The sequence below is a fragment of the Ptychodera flava genome, chromosome 13, assembly GCF_041260155.1.
Source record: "Ptychodera flava strain L36383 chromosome 13, AS_Pfla_20210202, whole genome shotgun sequence".
Taxonomy (NCBI): Eukaryota; Metazoa; Hemichordata; class Enteropneusta; family Ptychoderidae; genus Ptychodera; species Ptychodera flava.
In genome coordinates, this window is record NC_091940.1 from 15,330,139 (window position 1) to 15,354,354 (window position 24,216).

The 24,216-nt window shown below is 37.5% G+C and overlaps 2 protein-coding genes across 2 annotated transcripts; one reads left to right on the top strand and one right to left on the bottom strand.

The window, feature by feature from the left end:
• The first annotated feature begins 237 nt into the window (after positions 1-237).
• Positions 238-8,538, top strand: LOC139147552 (glycine cleavage system H protein-like). The gene is made up of 5 exons (XM_070718678.1): positions 238-423; positions 1,808-1,887; positions 5,775-5,838; positions 6,208-6,339; positions 7,514-8,538. Exons 1-5 carry the CDS (start codon positions 288-290, stop codon positions 7,609-7,611), a joined length of 510 nt encoding a protein of 169 aa, XP_070574779.1. The 5' UTR covers positions 238-287; the 3' UTR covers positions 7,612-8,538.
• A 6,375-nt stretch (positions 8,539-14,913) lies between these two features.
• On the bottom strand, positions 14,914-24,123 carry LOC139147553 (peptide methionine sulfoxide reductase-like). Its single transcript, XM_070718680.1, has 4 exons — positions 23,966-24,123; positions 17,947-18,119; positions 17,221-17,472; positions 14,914-16,502 (listed from the first exon to the last, which is right to left on the bottom strand). The coding sequence occupies exons 3-4, from the start codon at positions 17,445-17,447 to the stop codon at positions 16,280-16,282; spliced, it is 450 nt and encodes a 149-aa protein (XP_070574781.1). The 5' UTR covers positions 17,448-17,472; positions 17,947-18,119; positions 23,966-24,123; the 3' UTR covers positions 14,914-16,279.
• Positions 24,124-24,216: the final 93 nt, after the last annotated feature.

Sequence of the window (24,216 nt, forward strand, 5' to 3'; positions counted from 1 at the left end):
GAAGAACAAACTTGGTAACAAAAATTGATATTCGGATTATTCCCAGGACACGGCTATGCTGTCCAATATAAATTGAAAATACACATCTTAAATGCAGAATAGGAGAGCCTCTCGAAGTTCAAGATTTAAAATACAATTTATGTTTTCTGTTCAACGTGAACAGCGTGCATGTACTACACGCCGCACCTTTCACTTTCACGTTTGTGTATTAAAACTTTGTCGTAAAGCGCGCGCTGCACACTGGGTAACTTTACCACCGCGCAGGTGCAAAAAGTGACCCAGGGAAGATGGCGAGTGTCATGAGACTCGGTCTGCAGAGGCTAGCTTTCGCAAGCTCCAGATGCATCGCAGCGAAGACGCTGTCGCCAAGATTGTTAATACCGAGTGCCAGATATTCTGACCAAGCTTCCAAGATTCTTGATGGTAAATATGAACATTTCAGGACAGTCTGATCAGTGTGCCGTTCCTCGTAAGTGAATGGGTGGCGTGATAATGTTGCTACACACTCTCTGCCGCGCCGGTCTGTTCACCCCATCCAGCTGCACTCTGCAAACAATACGACTAGACACCGGGTGAACTTTCATGCTCCTTCCGGTGGTATAAGCTAAAGTCTTGCCGCTGTCGCTTTTGTCAATCGTGCTCCCGCCACGTGAAAGTAGTGCTGTGCAAATCTGAAATTTAAACATGAGTCGGTCGCCCCATGACCCTGTCCATGGGATGTCACATGACGGATGTCCACTGTAAAAAATGTAGGTCTTTTTACGAGATTGGTTCAAGGCCTTATACGTAAGCTTTGCGGCGTAGAAAAAGTCGACGCTCACTTACTGGACTATCACCCCACGATGACAAGTTGTCCGCCAAGTATTACCTCGTCATTCAGCCAGTTTTTTAGGGACAGTGGTACTGATACTAGATATACTTGTCTCTCGTTTCATCTAATATTGTTGACCTACTACATTTGCCACTTACTTACCGTCTAGCTAGTGCACGAAATGATGGCAGAATGGCTTCAAAACGCTTATAACTACAGCTGAACTGAACATTTCAAACCCATCACTCCCATAATGAGCATAGATAAATTATGCACTGCTCAGTCCATTTGTCTGCTGCCATCCTAAAAAAAAAACATGCCTTTACATTTTTCAGTCATTCATGTCTTCATATACAGTCAGCCTATGTAGTGGTCGCTTTTGGGGAACTAAGAAAAAGTGATCACTATATAGAGCTCAACTTTTTTGCCAGAGGGTGGGTGTGGCATTATCTTTGTGGAGGTGATGCTCCCATGGATAAATACAGGAATATATAACAGTAATAGCAACATTCAATATTGTAAATCTCATGACAGTCATGATACATGTGTTTAATTCCTGAAACACTTGGGATTTAGCTATCATCAAAATGGACTTATTACTTGCTATCAGTATGAGCTAGTTTTTGACAGAGATCATTCAGAATCATGTATGCTGACCATTATTCACGAGTCTTTGTACCAAATTGGAACAATTAATATATGTGTGGCCACTGACTACATTTACAGAGAGATGGATGTTCTGTACAGGGTTTTTAACATGCAAAATTTCACGGGACGGCCACAAGGTGACCACTATCAAGGGTTGACCGCAAAGACATTTTGACTGTAGTACCAATGAGATTCGACCAGCAAGCAATATTGAATTGTTAGATCACTGCCTTTGACATACAGAGAATACTCATGATTGCTATCGATTTTGAAATTTTATCGCAGTTTGAATGTATACTAAATCACAAACCTTTCAATTTCTAATAAATTCATTGTTACGTTTTGCAGACAGAAGGTACACTGACAAACATGAATGGATAAAATTAGACGGTGACGTTGGCACTGTAGGAATTTCAGACTATGCACAGGTAAGAGTTTTCATGTTTCCTAAGTTTCCAAAGTAAATGCTTACCATACTCTCCACAATATTTTGTCATCATGCAGTGTCTGTGCCTTATGCAGCTTTTCATTGAGAAAGTGTTTGCCAATAGAACTGGCCATCAATGCGGGCCAATGCTGCTATTCACTTGCTTTGCTTTAGTGGTTCTGTGGTGTGTACCTGTTTTATGATAAGAATGTGAATTTCGACCTTGATCTGAAGAATTTTGGGGCCCAATGTTGACATAGACACCTTGGTTATAGAATGAGGCACTATCCTTTTGTGGAGGGACTGTGTATGAGGCTTCTCAGGCTAAAATAATTTTTAGTGAGTGAATGTATATGAGATAAGTGTTAAGGTGTTTATATATTTGGTGTTTGTGAAACATACACCATTCAGCTATGTGAGCATATTGTAGAATTTCCGTCTGGTACATGTTTTTGACATAAATTATGCATCCCTCAAAATATAAGGTAAATGCAAGATATGTGCTATGTCGCCCCTCAACAGTACATAGCTGCCATGGTTCAAGTTGCCATGGTAGAGGTTTTATGGTAGGAAAAGTAGGCCATAGGGCATTGTTATCACTGAAAAGTTCAAACTTACTAAATAATATGTTTGGATAGTTGTTAGATGGTTATTTTTTTTAATGTAGTTGTAGGCCAAAACTTTCAGTTGGTAGGCTATGAAATGGAAATTCTTACTTTCTGAGATAAAATGTTTGAACAGGTGAAAACTACATGTATGTTTCAGAAGTGTGTCAGGGCAATAAATTTGATGGTGCCAGTTGCCACTGGGCTGGTTGATACGTGTGCTTAGGTATATTCTTGTGCTAAAAGTAATGCGGTAAAAAGTGCTATTGAAATTAACAGAAATTATTTCATAGGCATGAACAACCACATACATGTAATACTATAAACATAACTTAGTATGTAGTCTGTCAAAGTTGTCTCCCCCAGACCAGTACAACATACAGGTCAGCAATGTGCCAGGCTGTAATTTCCTGAGAGTATGACCTTATCTAATCTTCACAGGTTCTGTTTGGTTTCCTATCACATGCAGATCTCACCTTGAGAACTGTGACTGCATATACTTTTCTTTTGTCCACATGCATTAAATCCACTCTTTGAAAATGAGAACCAGGTCAAACAGGTTAATTTTTGGCTTTTAGGATTTTCGGAGCAACAAAATTATCTGACTACACTCTTTAAGTACAGGTCATTGACTTGTCATGACATGTCACTAATTACCGTAGTTTGAAATTATCAGTGCAGTATTGCATGAGTGTACATTTACATACAAAAGTTTCTGGAGGTCGACATCACGGGGTTGACATATTGTAGAGGCTGGCATAGAGCTGTAATTATCATAGGGGCATGTTTATATTTATTTGCCGTCAAAGGTACCCCAAGACAAGCGCTGATTTCTATCATGAGGACAATGTGGCCCAGTATTCCTCAGGTGTGCACATAATTCAACCCTGATTGTCAATACTTCTTGATTTGACCCCGTTACTGATCATGAACTGAACGAACATCTTCGTGAAACAAATTATTACATCAAATAATAGACTTTTTATTGGCATTTTATTCATGTCAAAGTCAGTTTAATTTTCCCTACTGTAAAAGACTGAATGCACACAAGTCTATCAAAATATGAAATGTCCTTTGTTCGAGGTAATTTTAGGATAATAATGTAGTCATTAAATTTTACTGAATAATAGAGTTCAATTTCCCTCTGGTAATTGTTCATGTACCGTAATTGCAGCCTAATGCAATGAGATATAAGTGAGTAGGCTTTTGTAAGAAAAGATGTCTGTATCATTCAAAATTTAGCTTATTGAAAGATCTTTCATTTTTATTTTTATGACGTCCCTGTCAGGGTAATTCTTCCAACATTGAAAACGCTACATACAATTCAGACAGCCAAGGACAAAGGACATTTAGAAATGAATATGACACTGATGAAAATTTCTATTGTCTCAGCATGTGACAACAAAACAAATGCCTTTATTATCTCTTCATTCATTTTCAATTTGTATTCAAAGTGCCGGCCGCTATGCAACAAGCATGTATGTTGTAAATCTTTCAATATATTATCCATTATGAATTATTCATAAATAGAATAGGTTACAGTGTTTGCCATAATTCTTTGTCAAGGGATGGAAGTTGAATGTATTGTACTGCAATGGCAGTCGTTATGTTATTTCTTGTTCAATAAATTCACCCATTCAATAACCATCTGAAGAAAATCAGTACACAGTAGAATGGCTACAATGTTCATAGAGTGGTCTTTTTGTCACCTGCTAAGATATTAACAATCTTGCTTAAGTGGTTTTTAGAGTTGAAAATAAAACAAATGAAGCAGAGCAATAGTAATAGACCGTAAAATCCACATTTCCTGTAGTCCCCGTGTTGTGAATCTACAATGACATTAATCATCTAATGTTTTGAAATGTCAAAAAACCCAACTAGTGATAAAACAGTTATTCTTGTAAATGCATTCAGTGAAAAGAGGCGTTTTACTGATAAGATTACGGTATACACAAAGCTAATTACGTGAGGAAGAAAATTTAACGGAAAATGAAGACATTTCTTAGACAAGGGCACGTAATTGAACAACGGCTGTACCATGTCGAACAGGTAGTCCTTGAGAAAAAGTGAATGTTTAGGAATACCATGATAATTCAGACAGTGGAGAGATGGAATTACAAAGCAGGTTTCTTCTATATGCCATTATAATTTGAACTTCATCTGTGAACAAACTGTTACTGTACCCAGTATCAAAATTTCTAACAACACACTGTCAGTGGATACAAAAAGAAAGACAGCAGTATATAGTGTGCAGTAAAGTGACTGACAGCAAAAAGTATAACGGTTGATGTTGTTAATTTCTTCTTATCGGTGTAACTTATAAAATTAAAATGGTAGAGTGCATTTGAAGTATTAAAGTCATATACAGGTACTGCTTAGTCTTACTGATGGAATGAATAAATAAGTGTATTCATGATAGATCATATTGTATTGATACGAGTGTTTGCAATAATGCGAATGTTGTTCGTGCCAATTTGGAAACAAAAGACACCACTCACATTATCTGCCATGCATGTCACTTCTTACTCCAAGAGCTGTAGTATGACATGTTTAAAAGCTCTCGGCCTCTGAGTTGTTTGTCTGTTTATTTGTTTGTCTGTTTGTTCATTGATGGAAGTCTTTTGGAAAAAACTGCCGTACAGTTGATCGAAACTTCATCATTTTATTTCACCATTTTCCTTCCTGAACATGCAAGCCTTTCACATTCATCACCAGCATGATGTAAGCCTAGCCAAGGTTTTGCAGTCGTTGATAGAGGGCGCCCTCCATAATCACGGGTACAAGGAGGTTATGTTCAGTGGCAACAAGTGTTGCTCACAGTGTTACACAATTAAAGAGTAATAGAGATTGACCAGAATTCAGTATGAGTGGTAAACGATGAACAGTTTCTTCATTTGGAATGAAAATAAAGTATTTACAAGTTAAGTGAATTACTGCAGCATGTATAGAAGAATTCCAAAAAGAACAGGAAACTAAAAAGTAATAATAATAATATAATAATAATAATAATATTTTATTCTTGAAAAAACGCTTCCGTGTAAACACATCTCAAAGCGCTGTACATAACTTGATAAAAAGTGAAAAGGCATTTAAACTGTATGATATAAAAAGTCATTCGGTGAATAAAAAAGTTTTAAGGTTTGATTTAAAAATGTTAAAATTTTCACTGCAACGGAGTAAAATAGGCAGCCTGTTCCACAACCTTGGAGCACTTGTAGAAAATGACCTGTAGTAGCTTATTCATATTCTAATTTTCGTTTCATGTCTATTTTCTTTACCACAGGATTTACTAGGTGAAGTAGTGTACGTAAATCTACCAGACTTAGGAGCAACATTTGATCAGGAAGGTTTGTATTGTGTTGTGTTTTCCTTGAATATCATGTGCTAGCGTCGGCGAATCTCTCTGTCTTTGGTCAGAGATTGATGCTGCATCACAGGAGCTATTGTATTACCTGCAGACAAAAAACTTCATTCACAGAAAGAATGGAAGATTTAATGACAGAAGCAGGATGAAAGATGAATAGGTTTGAAATTAGTTTTCCAAATCTAGTGGATTCTGAATGGATTTGCAGTGTTATGTCAGACACTAGGTTTGTCGGAGGTATGTTGTGATCAAAGGAAGAAAGATTTTGGTCATGGAGATGAAACAAAAAGTTGTGTAAATATTGGTCATGTACAAGCATTGAAACTTCTCTCCTTAAACCCTGCAATTTCAGATGAATTTGGTGCAGTGGAAAGTGTAAAAGCTGCCAGTGAACTTTACTGTCCAATGTCAGGGGAAGTCGTCGAAGTGAATTCTGCCTTAGAAGACAAACCAAGTCTTATCAACAGCTCTCCATATGATGAAGGTATGGCATCTTGCACACTCACTACTGACTACTCACTACACTATAATTGGAAATGCTATGAACACTGTGAACAACCCTGTATTATCATATACCCATGCCAACGTCGCTCCATCTAGGTGACATTTGCTGTAAAACATCAGCCATAATATTTTACTGTATACGTCAAGGCACGATAAATGTCATTGATTTTGGAGTGTTCCTGAACTATGTTTGCTACTTGAAAGTAAAATTAAATGGCTGTCACTCTTTACCTACCATGGGATGTTTTGGAGATAAGAATTTGAAGGACTTTTAGGAATAAGTATATTTCAGGTAGCTAAATTCGGGAATAAAGTTGATTTTTGTAATGTTATCCTATTGGTATTTCATTAATTTTGTTGTCATTTTGGACAAGCTCTAGCAAACGTTTTGTCTTTCACATGGCACAGCATGATCTACATCCAAACAGGCAGTAAGCACGTGGCGTGATAGCGACGTCACGCACACAATAATTGTTGACATGGCAACTCTCAATGTAAACACACAAAATAGCCACCTCTCTCTTTGCTCCGTACAACGATCAGGCACAATCAAACTTTGGAGAGTTTTCAAGCAGATTGTATTGAATTTTGATTGTAATGATTGTAATATCTTTGTACCATAAAAATGTTATTCCCGGGCAACTTTTTTTAGACCCATTAGCATTTCTTTCGGTGTTCATTGAGATATGGAAGATAAGCATAGTGTTGACTTCTGTGGAAAGACGTATAATTTATGAATGAAGCCTGCTCACATAATTCAGTAGATATTCGATAAATATTTCCATACTTATGCGTCTGGCGGAATAAAAGTAAAGCCCCCAAATTTAAGGTTTCTCCTATCATTTGTAAAATTCAGGGCATGGGTGTATGATAAATCGGTTATTACTAAATGTTACCTGTTCCTGTATCGTATCAGCATGAAGGTCATTTGTGCTAGGTCAGGTACTAGAAGAAGTGTGTGACGCAGCACAAATGACATTCATGCTGAAATGACACAGGAACAGGAAATATTGGGTAACTTAGTATTTCATACAGGTGCCTCGGCATTGAGATTTGTGGTCCATTCAACTTTACTGTGAAATTAAGCAAACAATATACACGTCATAACATGCCATTTGGATTAAACTTACTCGCCTCCTTCCGTTGTGTTTCAGGATGGGTGATGAAAATCAAAATTGAATCACCAGAACAGTTTAACGAACTAAAAGACTCCACAAGTTACGGAAAGTTCCTAGAAGAGGAAAGTAATTAACATGAGCTACGAGTTGAGAACTCTTCCAACAGAACATTTCAGTTTAATACCCAGAATGTGAAGTCTAAGAGATATTTTAGTTGCTCTTTTATGTTGAATTCCTCATTTCCTTCCAGGTTTTAGAGAAATTTTTCTGATCGTTATTTTCCCTTCAGAGTGTGGTACCCTATGGTATATAATTCTCTTGTTTTTTTGAAAAAGAACTTTTGTGTGACCAGGATAAAATATTTGCAGGGTTTACTCGCTCTTGTCTCAGAAAAAACCCCACTAAACTACCTGAAACAGCAAAATATGCATGTGTGAGAAAATACATAGGAAGTGTGTTGTTGATACCTCAGACAGTTCATTATGTACTGCCCCACTTTATAATAGCATTGCCGTTGTTTATGATATACCGACAGTATTCATACCTCTAAGGCTGCTCAGAGAAGCATGTAATTGGAGTGTGATTTCCATTTGTAGGTAGGGGTTAGAATACAAAGAGAAAATTGTATTGTGTGGGTCTTGTAGGCATATACCTATGTACTCATTGTGTTTCACAGTTGGATATTGTTCATTTTCTGTAATCTTCATATTCTGTTTATCTTTATTTGCATGCATGTGTACATCTCAAAACCACCACTTCTTACTTTCATCACTACCCCTGTTGAATTTTATTATCCATGCAGATAATAGGTTGGTTGGTACCATTCTAGCAACAGACTGCAAGACGGCGTATTGTAGTGACCAAGCTAACGTCTTGCACTCATGTTGACCATTTCTGTTGAGTTTTCTGTGCCATAGCCTATCAGGTCTTTGGGCTTAAACGAAAAGATAAAATACTTGTAAGCTCTATTTTTGAATCAACGTAGCAAGCAGAGGTCAGTTTTCAAGATTTTGGAGCCATGGGCAGTATAAATAAAGTGTAAGATACAATGAAATTGTAAACTTATTGATGGTGACTTGTCTTCTTGTGTAAGAGAATGTCCGCAGACATGCTGCATCCTTGGATTTGTGAATGATGATGACCAGGAGAAGAACTAGAAACATTGTCTCTCAAGCACTCCCCACTTGCAGATTTTTTTGTCAAGTCAGAAAAGTGAGAAACATAAAATGCTTAAAAGAATTACCATCTTTCTCAAAAATCGAAACCCATACAGAAATTCATCATTTTCAATAAACATCCTCACTTCTAGTCTGGAAACACCATTTTGAGTAGAGCATTTGAGGCTAAATTTTCATAAAGAAAATTCTCAATGTGAAACTCTGCCAATTTATCAACAAACCAAAGTGAAACCTTTGCTTGCATTTCCAAAAGTCTTTGAAGAAAATCTATTCTTTGCTTTCGTCATTGCATGCTGGCAGGTACTAGCAGTAGTCTTTTGAAGATTTTTACATTTTTCAATGAAAATTTTAGCGGTCAAAATATTTTCCAAAACCTAAAGGTTTTTGATCTGAATTCCGTTTCATGCATAAGTTGCCCCTTTTCAACAAATTGCACAGCTTTAATACCTAAATTTTCAGCTCTGAAATTCCAGCTTTATAAGTAATACCCACATTTTATTAGACCAAACAATGCAGTGCTGCCAATTAATGCATGAATGTGTTTAACATTACAACTGAGGTCATTGACCTTTCTCTATTTTGATAGTTCAACAAATGCATGATGTCAGCTATTTTTAGCATACAAATACTTGTGCTCCTTCTCCCAGTGAAGGCTATCTCCAACGTATGTTGAGTCTAACCCACCAAATGAAACTGCACAGTACACTCACATGACAATACCAGCTGGTGCTATGACTGCATGAATAAAATCATTTTATGAAGAAAACTCTGAAACTCATTAAAGAAGTACATTATATGATGTCAAACAATTTGATGATCATTGGGCATAGAAAGTAGCTCAAACAAGTGTATGGTTCCAGCAGGATTGATTTTTGATTTTTGCAACTTATCTAGATGTTCTGTAGACTTGGTTCAGTCGGTGAATTTAAAAAAAATAAAATCATTTATAATAGTTTCTCTTGTGTCTCTCCTATTTCGTACAAACCTATCCGGAATTTGGCAGCTCACGCCAGGTTTTCCCAGCGATTGAATGCGTCACGTTTGAGTCTGCGCAGTAGTGAGTTAGTTTCTGCCGGATTGTGATTCCGGGTGAAACTCCGCTGTATAGCGTTCACTCCACTCATCGCCTTCACCCTACTCATCGCGTCCACTCACGCGCGCGTTTCACATGAGAGCAAAATACAAATCATTGCGTTCACTCCACTCAAACATTCACAAATCACAGACTTGAACCAAGTCTAGATGTTCTGGTATCTTTCTTGAAAATGGCTCTGTCTGACCAAAGAGGGCGCCCTTCAAAGAATCTGTCCAGGGTTTATCCCGAAACTGGGTTATCGGTACACCGGGTTAAGAGTTAAAGTATGTGGTCTTGTACGGGTTTAAAACGGAGATAGCTCTGATTTTGAATAGAATTTCTTGTTCACTGAAAACAGAATGACCTACGTTTGCTTGTTTATGGTCACAGTGGCAAAGTTCATTACATTTCAATAGATATTTACGACAGAAAATTCCTGCAAGGGGACGCCACAGGCCAGGTACAAAAGGAAACTTTGTAATGTCTTCAAAACTCAAGCAGTTGAGCTCAGAGGGATCACTGTGTATTAGGTTGCCGTGAAACATAAAAGTGAAAAACAAAAAATGAGCAAATCTCTGTATTTTGAAACTATCCTACCATTGTCCTTGAAGTGGATTAAGGTATGCCGGTTTTCCTTGTTTTGAATTTGATCAATGAGATCATGATGATTTGATTATTATTATGAACAGCCTCACGGTTGTAATACATTTTGAAACAGGTTTGGAATCACGGCAATCAAAATCACACCAGCATCTTCATGAAACAAAAACAAATCTTTTATCATCCAGGGGGGGGGGGGGGGTGGGGGGGGGGGTTGGCGGCTGTCTTGGGCTTGCCATAACCACTCAGTTGTATTGCGCAATACATGTTGTTTTTTTCATGTTGTTTTTTTTAGACTTTAAGTTCTCACTGTAATAACAAGTACGCATGTACTTGTTTATGGGGCAACTTGAGAGTTTAAAGAGCAGATTCTATCACAGATGGATTTTGTGTTCTGAGGTTTGCAGACTGGCCTGTATATCACAACAAAAGCAAATACTGCACTTCAATTTGCAGCGATACCATGGAGGTAGCACACACAGGTATACGCAGTCCAGCTGACAGTTGCTCTGTTGCTTCTGTTACTTAAAGTCCCAGTGCTGCTAACTTTTGATGGTTTTTTCATTATTTTTATTTTATAAATAAATTGCAACTTCTTATTCTACTCCCCAAAGAATGTTGATACACCCACTATTTAGCTTGTCAATGTGGCATCTATATGTGTAGATGCATGGTTATTGTTTACATTTGAATTCTAGTCCGGACCAGAAGTCAGTTTTCAACAATAACAAAGCAGTTTACAACCATAGGGGCTGAGTTAACAAGCTGGATACTGTGTATATCAACATTATTTGGGGAGAAGGAAAAGGAATTATGGTTCACATTCAAAAAAATAGCGTCAATGACACTGTAGCTCCCATCCTGGACTATTAAGTGTTTGTTCTCTGGTCAGATATTTGAACATGTGTGAAAGGGATAAAGTGCATGAAGTGAAAATACTTAAATGAAATGTACTGGAGACAGTGAAATATGTTTAATGTAATTATTCAGAATATAAAATGGAAAAAAAATACAGAATTAGATATATCGAATACTGTGATACAACCATTAACTCAACAAGTCATTCACAATGACATAGTCCCCACCTGTAATAGGAGTATTAGTCTTGATGGGGCAGGAAAATGTGGTCATTAAGAAGTATCACTGGAGTGTATATGTTGAGATCTATGGGCACATAGGTCTATGTCGTTGTTCCCAATTTGAAACACATGAGGCATGTCTAAGTTATGGTTCTAAATCGGGAAAAAGATCAGACCTCTTGCAGTATTGGCCAGCCAAGAAATACATATGCGCATAATAAATGAGGTACAAGATGTGACATCTTAAGGTCTAATATCCTATCAAAATTGGAGGGTATAGAACTTGTGGTTACTGAAATATGCATATATATGTATAATCAAGGTCAAAGGTCATTGAGGTCACATGACATTTTGCTAATTATCCCTATATGCCAAAAAAATCAGATCTCTAGCTCTATTCGCTTGCCCAGAATTAGATGTGTACATAATTAATGAGGTAAAGCGTGTGTTGTCATAAGGTCTCCCATCCTACTAAATACAAAGGACATAGCACTTGTGGTTACTTATTTATTGACATAAACATATATTTTAGGTAAAAGGTCATCGAGGTCACATGACATTTGGTCAAAAAATTTCTCTCCCTATATACCAAAAATCAGACATCCAGCTCTATTGGCTCGCTCAGAATGAGATATGCGCATAATTATTGAGGTACAGTATGTGGCGTCATAAGGTGTCCAATCATGCCAAACATGAAGGGTGTAGTACTTGTGGTTACCGAGTTATGGAAAAATATGTATATTTGAGGTCAAAGGTCACCGAGGTCACGTGACATTTTGTCAAAAAAATTGTTTTGCTAAGTTATCCCTATATACCAAAAATCAGACCTCTAGCTCTATTGGCTCGCTCAAAATTAGATATGTGCATAATTAATGAGGTACAATATGTGGCGTCATAAGGTGTCCCATCATACCATACATGAAGGCTGTAGCACTTGTGGTTACTGAGTTATGGACAAATATGTATATTTGAGGTCAAAGGTCACCAAGGTCACGTGACATTTGTCAAAAAAATTGTTTTGCTAAGTTATCCCTATATACCAAAAATCAGACCTCTAGCTCTATTGGCTCGCTCAAATTAGATATGTGCATAATTAATGAGGTACAATATGTGGCATCATAAGCTGTCCCATCATACCATATATGAAGGGTGGTAGCCCTTGTGGTTACTGAGTTATGGACAAATATGTATATTTGAGATCAAAGGTCATCAAGGTCACATGACATTTTGTCAAAATATCCGAGATATCTGCGTGAACGGATGGACTCATGGATGGACGAACAGACGGACATGACCCAATCTATAAGCTCACTGGACTTCATCCGTGGGGACTAAAAATTGTGTCACTGCATCCTTTTTGCAATATGAATACGATGAGAAACTAAATTTTTATTTTTTGTGGCCTTATACATGGGAGTCTATGGACGTGTAAACTAAAAATATGCAAATTTCACCACGATTTGCCCAAATTTGGGAAAGGTCACTCCTATGCACTTCCATACCAAGTTTCAAATCAATCGGACTTGTGGTTTCAGAGCAGGAGATTTTTTGACCAAAAATGGGAGAAAATTACAAAAAAATTCATGAAAAATAGCAAGTCCAAGATACTGACCCAAGATGCGCACAATCATTTCATGTCAGCCCAAAGTACTTACATGCTAATTTTTCATGTAATCTGCTCAGTGGTTATTGAGTTTTTTTCAATTTTGACTGTTTTTACATTTTTTCACTTAATTTGCATATTTTTGGCAATGACAACTTCATTTGAACAAAATCTCATCTACAGCCCATCATCCATGTACACACCAAATATCAAGATGAAATGTGCAGCGGTTTTGGAGTTTTTGATGTTGACGGACAGACATACAGACATACAGACATACAGACATACATACATACATACATACAGACATTTTCCTAGCCTATAAGAATAGCTTCCATTGCCATATATACATATGGCTATGGGAGCTAATAAAAATGGTGAAATTATCATCAAAAGTTAGCAGCACTGGGGCTTTAATAGTGAAAACACACAACTACTCAGTACGTTTGATTGACTCTTGGAATAAACAAAGACGACGGCATGTTCTGTTATTCACTGTCTAGTTGACTTTCACCAATATCCGCAATAGTAGGTTTGTGTTGGACACGCTCTTGAGTCTGGGGGGAAAACATTTCTGGTCCGTGCCGTGTAGCAAAAGAGCTGATGTGCTATGATATTCTTTCCCGAACAATTTTGGTATGAGTTGCCAGACAAGTTTTTCACAGACTGCAAATTACTCTCTTCCTTGACAGTATTTTTGGTATGAGATAAAATACAATCTGCTTGAGTTTTTTACTGATAAAGTATTGTGATCATTTAAGTTGTGCATTAGCCATTTGATTGGGAAAATTGTAAGTGAAAATGTCGTCGTACCTAACAACGGCAGACTACAAGCATGACACATAGGTCAAAAAGTGATGCTGGCAATAAACAAAAAACAAATTCCATCATATGTTTTGCCTAAATCACACACTAAGTTGAACACAGTGGTACTTACACATCATATGCTGTAGGTTATCTGTAGATGATAAGTAGTCGGACATTATACGTGGGCATTTCACAGACACAATATGGCACTGGCACATCCTCAACAAAATCACCCAGATCAACATCTAGAGACATTCTAAACATGTATTATCTATAACAGCATGCTGTTAACAGCCACTGTGACATAATTGTCCATACAGACTGGACTACACATATTAAGGATAGCAATCTGGTGATAGTACTGGAAATAAACAGCAATATACTTATTCATTTGGCTTTCTAAAATTTCAAAGAAATAGAAAATTGACTCGCACATTTTGTTGCCTGATCAAAAAAATCCTAATATTTGAATTGGTTGACATCTACCAAAGCTGTATTGCTTCTTTTCCATTCTGTTCAATAATGGATTACTCTCATGCTTATTATCTTCATTGATATGTAGGTGGTGGGACGGTGAATATCAAGTTTATTAAGCAAAATCGCTGTAGTGAATAACGCAGTGCATTCTGGTAATTTTGGTTAAAATTAGCATATTTTCCATGCAAATTCACGTACTTGTCACCTTTATGGTGTCAGAGATTCACAGATTTTTTGTAATTGATATGTTTACCCGTAACGCGCATCAGAACAAAGAAACAGGAGCTGTTTCCAGACCGTTGGGTGGAGGGACGGTGATATAAGATTACAAATGCACTTTCTCACCTTTCTACAGAAGTGTGATAATAGAGCAGTGTTTTTTGTGAAGAGTCTGTGGAACTATCAGAGAAAATGGTTGAATTTTCTCATCAATTACTGCATTATTTGCATGATTTCATGACTGGGCAAACATTCAAATTACCTAGTGCAAAATAACTGAATGCTTCACAATGCAGTTGTTATACTGCTTTTAATGTGTTCACTAATAGCACGTGTTTGCGAAGGCACCATTGGAGGCGAAGAAACCGTCTCCTACTATCTGAGATAAAACAGTGGAGTTATTTTTGAAGGTAAAGATCATTTTATTGTCATCTTAAAAAGTGCAACAATGGTACATTCTATTTAAAAGCCTCACTGTATAAAGTGATAAGAAATTCTGTAATTTTGGTCTATTATCACCTTGCTGTAAATGGCATCTGAATCCTCAATATTCCTGATAAATTTTGATCAAGCCAAATCAGAAACAGTTTCTGGTTCTATTTGTAATTTAGATATAGCTTTAGACATAAATTTCTGTTTTGCATAATATATTCAATGTGCTGTCAGACTAAGTATACCCTGAAAATTGTGCTGGCAAGAGAGTACACCCCTGATGCCCCTACCCTATTGAAAGACCACAGATTAAATTACGCTGAAAAGTGGACTACCATTGGTGAATACTGTAGGTTATTCTTAGGACTACCAGTACATTTGATACATACATGACACAATACTTTCCATGATACTGGTTCATTCCTGTATCAAACGGTCCGACACACAAAATGCATAATCACTCTCAACATCAGCTGTTGGCATCATGTGACATTCGACGGCTATCAAAATCTTGTTCACACTTTCAAAAACCACATTTCCAGGGGTCCTAGTGAAGAATATTACTGCGTCATTGACAACCATGGAGGGTGTGTGCATCTGCTGCTTTGTACTTGTTCATGAAAACACCACCACATCAATGAATGTGGCAGTTTAACAGCATTTCAGTCTATAATCGGTGGTTAAGTGGTTTAATAGGTGCAAAGAATATCACACAGACAAGCCACACCTGAATTTCATCTTGGTTATCAATTAAACACATCACACGCCAAGAAAGCTGTTTCTATTGTCCTCTTGATATCTGACACATCACAAAACACTGTAAACACACACCTCTCAAAATCACTGATATATAACTTCTTAGTTATCTATAGTTTTTGTGCGATGTACAAAAAATTACACTCCATATTTTCTTAAAAACCATCTAGATATAACTTTTGTTAAAACTGAATTCCAAAGGCCATGGCACACCATTTTTTAATAAATTTATCATACTTAACATATTACCCTAGAGTAAATGCATTGCGGTTGCTGTCTGTTCGCTCCATACATGCCTGAAGTTCGTACAGCCCAAGGGGGTAAGGTTCTCAGTCGTGTGACTTCAAGCATTTGACCTGAGTTTGCCACATGACGTCACAAGCATTGAGCACGTACTCACAAGTAGAGGTGTATGGATCAATGAGAACAACCGAGAATGCCATTTTGTCATGCAAATATGTGGAACACCAGGGAAAGATTCAGATTCATTTTGGATCATCTACGACAAAAATCTGAATATGAGATTCGTTCAACATATTTGCATTAACTCTGGTCTTTCTTTGGTCATGAGTGTTTTTAATGCATTGGACCACGGTTGATGATCTGGCGGACATAATTTATCTGGTCTTCGCTGACTCCCAGCTTCTCGGCCTCCTTGTTGAAGTTGTCCATGGACCCGTAGCCACCAACGTAACCATTTAGTCTGGTGGCGATGTGCGACTCTCTAATCTCACCGGCTGTCAAACTGAGGCTGCTCAGCAGTCCACGGTGATTTCTCAGCAGGTATTTCTGATGGTAGCTGTTGAGAATAAGACAAAAAAATTTCCAGTTATCTGAGTATTTTGTAGTGAAGGAGATGATTAGAATGGGAAATACAAATAGCGACATGTAAAAGGGCTAGCTGTGATAGTAGAAAACACACCTATGGTAGAGCGTCTCAAAATTCTCATGTGTCCTTGAATGTATACATTGTACTGAGTGTGTTCTGTGTGTAGGCAATGCTCTGTAGCAAGATCGACTCAAACAAACCATATTTATTGCGGTCTAACACAGAGAATAACTAACAACAGTATCTTCCTTGCCATGTACAATACTACAGAATACAATGGTGTTAGCATTCTTCATACTTACGCATAAACATCACAGATAATAACACATACTGCAAAGAGTAGACAAGAACGAGACTAAACCAATGCTTTGGTGGCTGCATTCTACAGCTATTACAGCTATACATGTACATGTAATTGTAAGTGCTGTGATAATATGAGGTATTTGCAAAAGTGCTGCAAAGGATGCACAAGGACATGGGTGAAGTGTATTGTCTGACGCAAAGGATAGGGCGATGGGCAGCGCCAATATCTGAATGTCAATGTCACACAACCTCTATTGTTCTCGGCATGCGCAAAATATGAAAATTTCACTGAATGTCTTGCTTGGTGAAAGTCAGCATCGCGAACAGACAAACGACAAAGAGCAACTTGTAATCAAGGATATATACCATTCATTAAACCACTTACTCCTCAGCATCATAGAAAGTTTCCGCTGGCAGAATCTTGGTTGCTATGGGTCTGCTGACTTTCTTTTGATGTTCCTCCTTGGTCTGTTCGGCCAGTCTCTTTTGCTCGTCACTGTGGTAGAAGATGGCTGACATGTACTGGCGGTTGTGACAGGCGGTGGAGTCATGGCTGTTCCAGAACATCTTCAGCAGACTTTCGTAGCTGGTCTGCTTGGGATCGAAGTCCATATCCACGGTCTCGGTGTGGTCACCACTGAAATGACAAATAACATGCTTCGCTAAAGGGAAAACGTTATTCAAAATTAGAATACACAGCAATCCTGACTAAAAGTCGACCACTTTCAATGATGCCTGAAATAAAAATTTGTATTTCTGTACTGCTTTGCAAGGCACTGTCTTTTTCGTACATGACTAGCACAACATCATCTTCAGTGTCAAGGACAGCCCAAAGTCACAAGTTTCAAATGGACAACGTACAGCAGGTGCCACTTTGTCACACAGTTTGACTTTTTACTTGCAGCTGACAACAGACTTATACATTTGTTTTTGTATCTACAAAACACCATCTCCTGCACTATCACCAGCAGAAGAGTGTCACATTTCTATTGTACCCTAGAATAACATCTACCCCAAATAATTTTGAAAAGACAAGTCCCTTACGCAAAACCCAAAAAGTACATATCAAAGAGACTACACTTTGTCCATCAGTTAGAGAGTGCATACTTACAGGCTGTAGTACGTGGGGCTCTTCTTTTGACCGCCAGTGTATCCAACCTTGGTGTGGGTGACCCCCGGGGCACAGCCAAACTGTGCCTCGGGGAACCAAAATCAGCTAAGTGCAAAAGTGGCCTTTTCGGTCGGCATGTTGGGCTCAAGGTAAGGCATGTTTGATGGCTTTAACTGCAAAAGAAAATGATAATTATCAGTGTCACTTTACGCAAACGTATATTTTGATAATAAATGTGACAATTGAATCCCTTTTAAGAAAGCAGGTTTATCAACAACTTGACCTTTAAGTCCTCATGAAACTGCTTTGAAATAAAACACTGTATAACAAATATTATTAACTTTAATTGGAAAGAAATCAGGCAGCCAATTTATGCAGAACAGAATGATGACATTTTTCATGTAAATGAGACGTGGTACTGGTCTAAATGGATTGACAGAAACTAAAGAAATTGTATCAGAAAGTACACAAATCAAGATCTTTACATTATCTACAAAAAAAATGTTATTAACTAAAATGCATATCTACTGGTCCCCAAACTGATAACTACTGTACTTGCATTAATACCTTTGAAAACACATCTAAACATAGAGTCTTATTGTGTTTGTGACAAAAGAGGAAGTGAAAGTTCCAGCAACGGTCAGACATCGAAACACATCATCTTCAAACTACATGTATGCCAGACCAATGACAGAATGAGGACAGTAGATGTAAACTGCTGTTGATTCTTCAAAATTGATATGATTGCTATAAAATAAAGCCATTGCCAATACATAAAAATAATCTTTTCATGCTATTTATCATTGAAATACTGAAAGGCTCACTGTCATTTTTTTCCCCAAGAAGATGCAAGTACTATTAGAAAGTACAAAACACGGAAAACCTGTACTGTAAGTTAAACATTGGATAATAACTGTGCATACACATGTACACTATTATAATATGTTGAGAGTGAAAGTAAACATAGACAAAATGAAATAAATGTAATCTGAAACAGGTGTTTGGAATTGGTTACCTACATACTTGTCTTCACAAGAAGTATGATACGTGCTTTTAATTTGCCTAGTCAGTAACAAGTCTAAACCCACCGCACTTCAATGCGACCCTACCCAGTTCACTTTTTATTTCCTAGAGGTACATGTACTTCCTGGTGTGACTCACTCATCTTCTAATGAAGCAGTGATCAACGGGAAATGTATCACCACAGATCAATCGCCTTCCTACATTGACCTCCTTTTTAACCCGGATTTCTCCAGAAACAGTATCATTTGAACATATATTTTTTTTCCTCACAAAAATAAGTTGGCACTCATCCATTTAGACATGGTTCCTTTCAGTTTAAAAAGACATGCAGTTATGCAGCAGCTTTACGAATTCCTGAGTGAATCTAAACCAATGACTTGTATTCTATTCCAACCAGTGTAACCATATTATGCCCTGTACAATAGTAACTTTAACAACATATAGGTTTTTGAGTTACAAAGGCATGAAAAACATCAACAACAACACTGTAAACGGAGTACAACAATCTTTGACACGATAACACCACATACAATAGAAACTTGAACAGAGGACATTTTTTCAAGTTTAACCATTCAGAAAATATCAACAGTAATACAGACTAATGGCAATGTTATAGGGAGGTCAGTAAAACAGCCTTTGACACAATGACACTGTAATTTGACTCTCTGCTGTATCATCTAAAGTTCTTTCTTCTGGTTATTTTGTGGCCCAACAATACCAGGAAACGAAAGCGGAATAGGATACCGCCATGTCTAATTGTATATTGCTGTGATCTATGTTCTGTAAAATCATTTTAAGTTCACTCGGACTTAATTTCACTGTTTTGATTTTTGAGAAACTTTCACTAGGATGTAAATTAACATCACATGACAAATTGACATCACATGATTATGTGACAAATAGCACAACCACATCTTTTCCACAATGAAACAGTTTCATTGATTTGTGAGATAATATTCTCCACTGAATATTTTCCACAGACTTTTACGAAAGGTTGTATTTTTTCTTGATACTCCCATTCGCATTGCACATACAATGTACATGTACAAACCGTTTTTTTATTTTAAGTGATATAAAATTGTGGTAAAAGACAAAAATTTCCAAGACGGCTGTCTAGGATAATTGGGCACCTAATTTTTAACAAAGAAATAAGACGTTAGAAATTACCCAGGTCTCCACCTAACTATAATGTACAATATTTTGAATACAAAACAAAACAGATATGCAAATCAAATTTGATATTTAAATTTATGCAAATTAGCCACCACTAGGACCTGGGCAATAAAATACAATAATGTTCTGCTAAAACAGAAGCTGACCAATAACATGGAAAGCATTAACAGCTAACTAATAATATAATAAAACTGTATGAGGATGTTAAACCTACATTAATACATGTACAAATAGCTACTTTATGAAAGTATTTCTTTTAATTTTTTTCTTCTCTTGTCAATATACTGTCCTAATTTACCTGATTTTGATTGTCATCTATTACTGGCAATTTAAGAAATATTTTACAAGATTTTGTGTGCCTCAAAGCGTGTTATTGTGTATTTGAAGAAATTAATTTTGATATCTACGTAGACTTTGCAATGAAAAGAGAAAGGCAATTCATCCTGTACCTTGTCGTCCTGGCATGTACATACACATTCACATCACTCATGTATTTATTTGGAGCATTTCAGTACACCTACATATAATTACAAATGTACATTCATGCATGCACTTCATCAGAATTATGCAAATGTGCTATGATTTGTGATGAGTCATCCTTTGTACTAAATCTCACCTAAACCACTGGTCTATTTTTAGTCAGTGGCTACCTGTACAAGCAATGATACACCTGACCTGAACAGATTTGCAGTTCTAAGTTCTGGAGTACGGCAAACAGACTGTGGAATGTCTTATTGATTTAGTGCTTTCACACACTGAAATTAGGGCTCTGACCATCAAAAGTACACACTGGAACAGCTCGCACTATACTTAACAATCTTCCAGTCTTCAAATTAAGAAGATCTCCTGATAAAAAAGCACTGCAAAGTCGGATATATGTAATCACCTGAAGCATGTGCAAAAGTTCAGAAAAAGTCACCCTGTCAAAGATTACGGTCATGCAGATGGGGTACTGCCTAGTAAATTTGACAGCTTGGAGTTGATAAAGCATTTGTTTGCTTCGGTGAAACATTGCGAGTGTTGACTGCTGTTATTATTTTTCACCTGTCTCACGTGTACTTGGTGGGTCTCCTTGACTACCTGTGAGAACATGGCATAAATGTCACATTTACATCAACACACTGTGTACCCAGGGAAATTATGGGAAACATATTTACTTGACAAACCATAGAGCCTCCAATGGACAAACTTACAAGGAGCTTCAGTAAGGGAATACAGCAATTTGGTTCCACCACAACTATTTGTTGAATTCAACGATTTTTTCTGATCTGTACATACGCTCAGAACATAAAACAATGAACATATTATAATTTGCCAATGAAAACAGGTCAGACTACATGTATAACATACCCTAATCTTTTTTTTGGGTGTATGGTTAAAATTACGTCATTTGCAGAGAACGTGCAAGAAAAGCAATTTACACTCAATTTGTGTACTCCTGCTTTCTATAAACAGATAGCAAAGTAGCAGTCAACAATCTAGTATGATATAAAAAAGCTGGCCGAAGATTGAATTTTTTCTTGCTGGAATGCAGACATGAAGGCATTGGTACTCCTACTACCTCCATGATACCATGTAACAAGGCCAATCCCCTGAACGCGTAAAATTTTCACCTTACCACCTTACCGAATTAATGTCTTATGACTCCCCAGAGAGTAAATAAACTACCAATCAAGTAGAACAAAAGATCACAAGTACTGTTTGTGAATATGACACCACCAGTGATATTTGTAGAGCAATCACTGATTGACAGTCAGTTCATACCTCAAGTAAGGTATCTTTTCATATGGAAATGATTTCGAACATACAACATTTGTGCCAGGGAATCTTGGCATGGATTCCCCTCAGGACAAGAATAATTTCTGTACACCTAATTTCCACACATGGATAGCAAAGTAGCAGTCAACAGTCTGTGATGTAAAATGCTGGTACAGGGTACAAGATTAAAGCCCCCCTTCAATTATCAGATTTATCTAATAAAAATATTATTTACTTGATGAACTATTCAATGGAAAACAAAAGAATAGCAAACTGTTAATGGGCTATTGACACATTCGCTAATGCAAGAACCTGGGATTGAGAAGGGCGTCTAGGGCGACTCATAGAAAGTTCCAGAAATTGCTGTATATACATAAATCAATTTCACACATAGCTGTGTGAAGACAATCTAAAGTTCTTGTACAGGAATCGTAACGCTGCAAGAATCCTCACTGGTTCATAAATGCATTCCCATCAATTTAACTAGGAAATTTATTGAACTATTTTTCAGTATCTATTGTGTACACTCAAGTTATCTGCCTATCATGGTATACAGCTGCCTTGAACCACACGTACACGCCACGTGAAATGGCCTACCAGTATCATTTGACCTTATTGTGTCTTTGGACTTCAAAGGCAAAAGAGCTGAGCATTGAATTCACTGTTTTTCATACAACATGTGGATGAGATTTTTCAGCACCTTGCTGAGTTGCTCGCCTAACCTTGATTTTCTTGGGGTTACTTTTGGTATAATAGCCAATGGCAATGTCACTGCGAACACATGGTAGTTAATTGTCCCTTGATGACTATGTTATATCTGACTACCATATTTGAAATCTGCATATTACTCATTTTAAGTTTAATCAAAATGTTTTCATGGATTCAAAACACAAATAAAAACAATTCTTACATTAATGACAGTGTGCTGTATCCATGGTGTGCTAGACAATAGCCAAAAAAATCATGATTAATTTTTTTTTTTGTATGATCCCTGTTAATGCAGCTCTGTTTTTTGTTTGTAAATCTCAGTTTGTCCATGGATGTAAAAATTTACATCCATGGTTTGTCCATGGTGGGGCTTTACCAGACACTACCATACACTGTTCATGTGTTCTCAGACTGGAAATCAAAGTTTTATCTTTCCAGTTATGAAGTCATGTTGATGTAACATCATATCTTTCTTGAGTACAAAATTTGGTTTAGTTTTCATCGTGGTATTGATAATGAGATCGCGATCTAAATACACGCTAGCGATATTCACTACATGCATGGCGCTGAAAACGGAATTTAGCTACCTCCATCATCCATGTATAGTAGATGGCGACAGTAGGGCTTCAAGCTCTGCGTACGATGCTGTCCTCCAACTGTGCGTACGATGCTGTGTGTTCCTGACGTTATGCGGCATGCCTTTGGTTGGAGGCCGTATACAACAGCAGCGTATGCAGGGTTACTGAGATTTTCATCCATTCCAACATTTGCGTGTGGTTCCACACAACTGTGATTCCAACTTACAGTTACATGTAACAGTGACGGTAGACATGTACGTCCGGGAGTTACGTGCAAATTTTAGTCGTTGGACAGAGGTGGGTATGTGGGTATCTTACACATAGCAGGTATAAACTGCAAAATAACGTTGAAAGTTCATCCTGCCCAAGAAAAGTCGCTTCCTTAGCGTTCAGTGCTTGTGGTGATTGCTGAGATATGCCCCCCCCCCCCCCCCCCCCCCCCCCCCCCCCCCGTTCTTTCAAATGCGTTTACAATACAAAGTCATGTTTACGTTCGCGTTATGATCTCTACTGATTGAGAAGGAAATGGCAGTCTACAATAAGATTCCATTCCCGGATTGAAAGTAGTGGTATCTAGCAATGTCTGATGATTATTTGAAACTCAAGTACGACGGAAAAATAAAGCGAAGGAGCGCGCATTGTATAATCCCAAGTTACACAAGTAAAACTGGTTGGAGTTTTTACACAGGTTGCATAAGCCCAAACGTTCGTCATCAAAACGGTTGGCTGTCCGCCTAGTTGTATCAAACGTAACCCTACGAAACATTTCAAAAACCTACCGTTGGTTGAAAGAAGACCGGCCAAGAAGACAGCTTTCTCCACAGTATTCGCAACTGAGAATTCATGCGATAAACTTGCGTTATTATAGACTAAGTTTAGAACAGACCGGCTGAAGTCCTGTTTGTTATGTAAATATGACCTTTCGTCACGCGTGCAAGCTCATTTACATGTCGTAAAACAGTCAATCTGTACGGACACTATTACCGTAAATGGGTGAGTTCACAGTTCATGAAGTATTTTCAAGATTTTT

Excerpts from the sequence above, each read along its gene's own strand:
- LOC139147553 (XM_070718680.1), bottom strand. The coding sequence starts at position 17,447 with ATGGACTTCGATCCCAAGCAGACCAGCTACGAAAGTCTGCTGAAGATG. Across the intron at positions 16,503-17,220 it reads ACTTTCTATGATGCTGAGGA|CTACCATCAGAAATACCTGC; the intron begins GTAAGTGGTTTA and ends TATTCTCAACAG.
- LOC139147552 (XM_070718678.1), top strand. The coding sequence starts at position 288 with ATGGCGAGTGTCATGAGACTCGGTCTGCAGAGGCTAGCTTTCGCAAGC. Across the intron at positions 424-1,807 it reads AGCTTCCAAGATTCTTGATG|ACAGAAGGTACACTGACAAA; the intron begins GTAAATATGAAC and ends TACGTTTTGCAG. Across the intron at positions 5,839-6,207 it reads AGCAACATTTGATCAGGAAG|ATGAATTTGGTGCAGTGGAA; the intron begins GTTTGTATTGTG and ends CTGCAATTTCAG.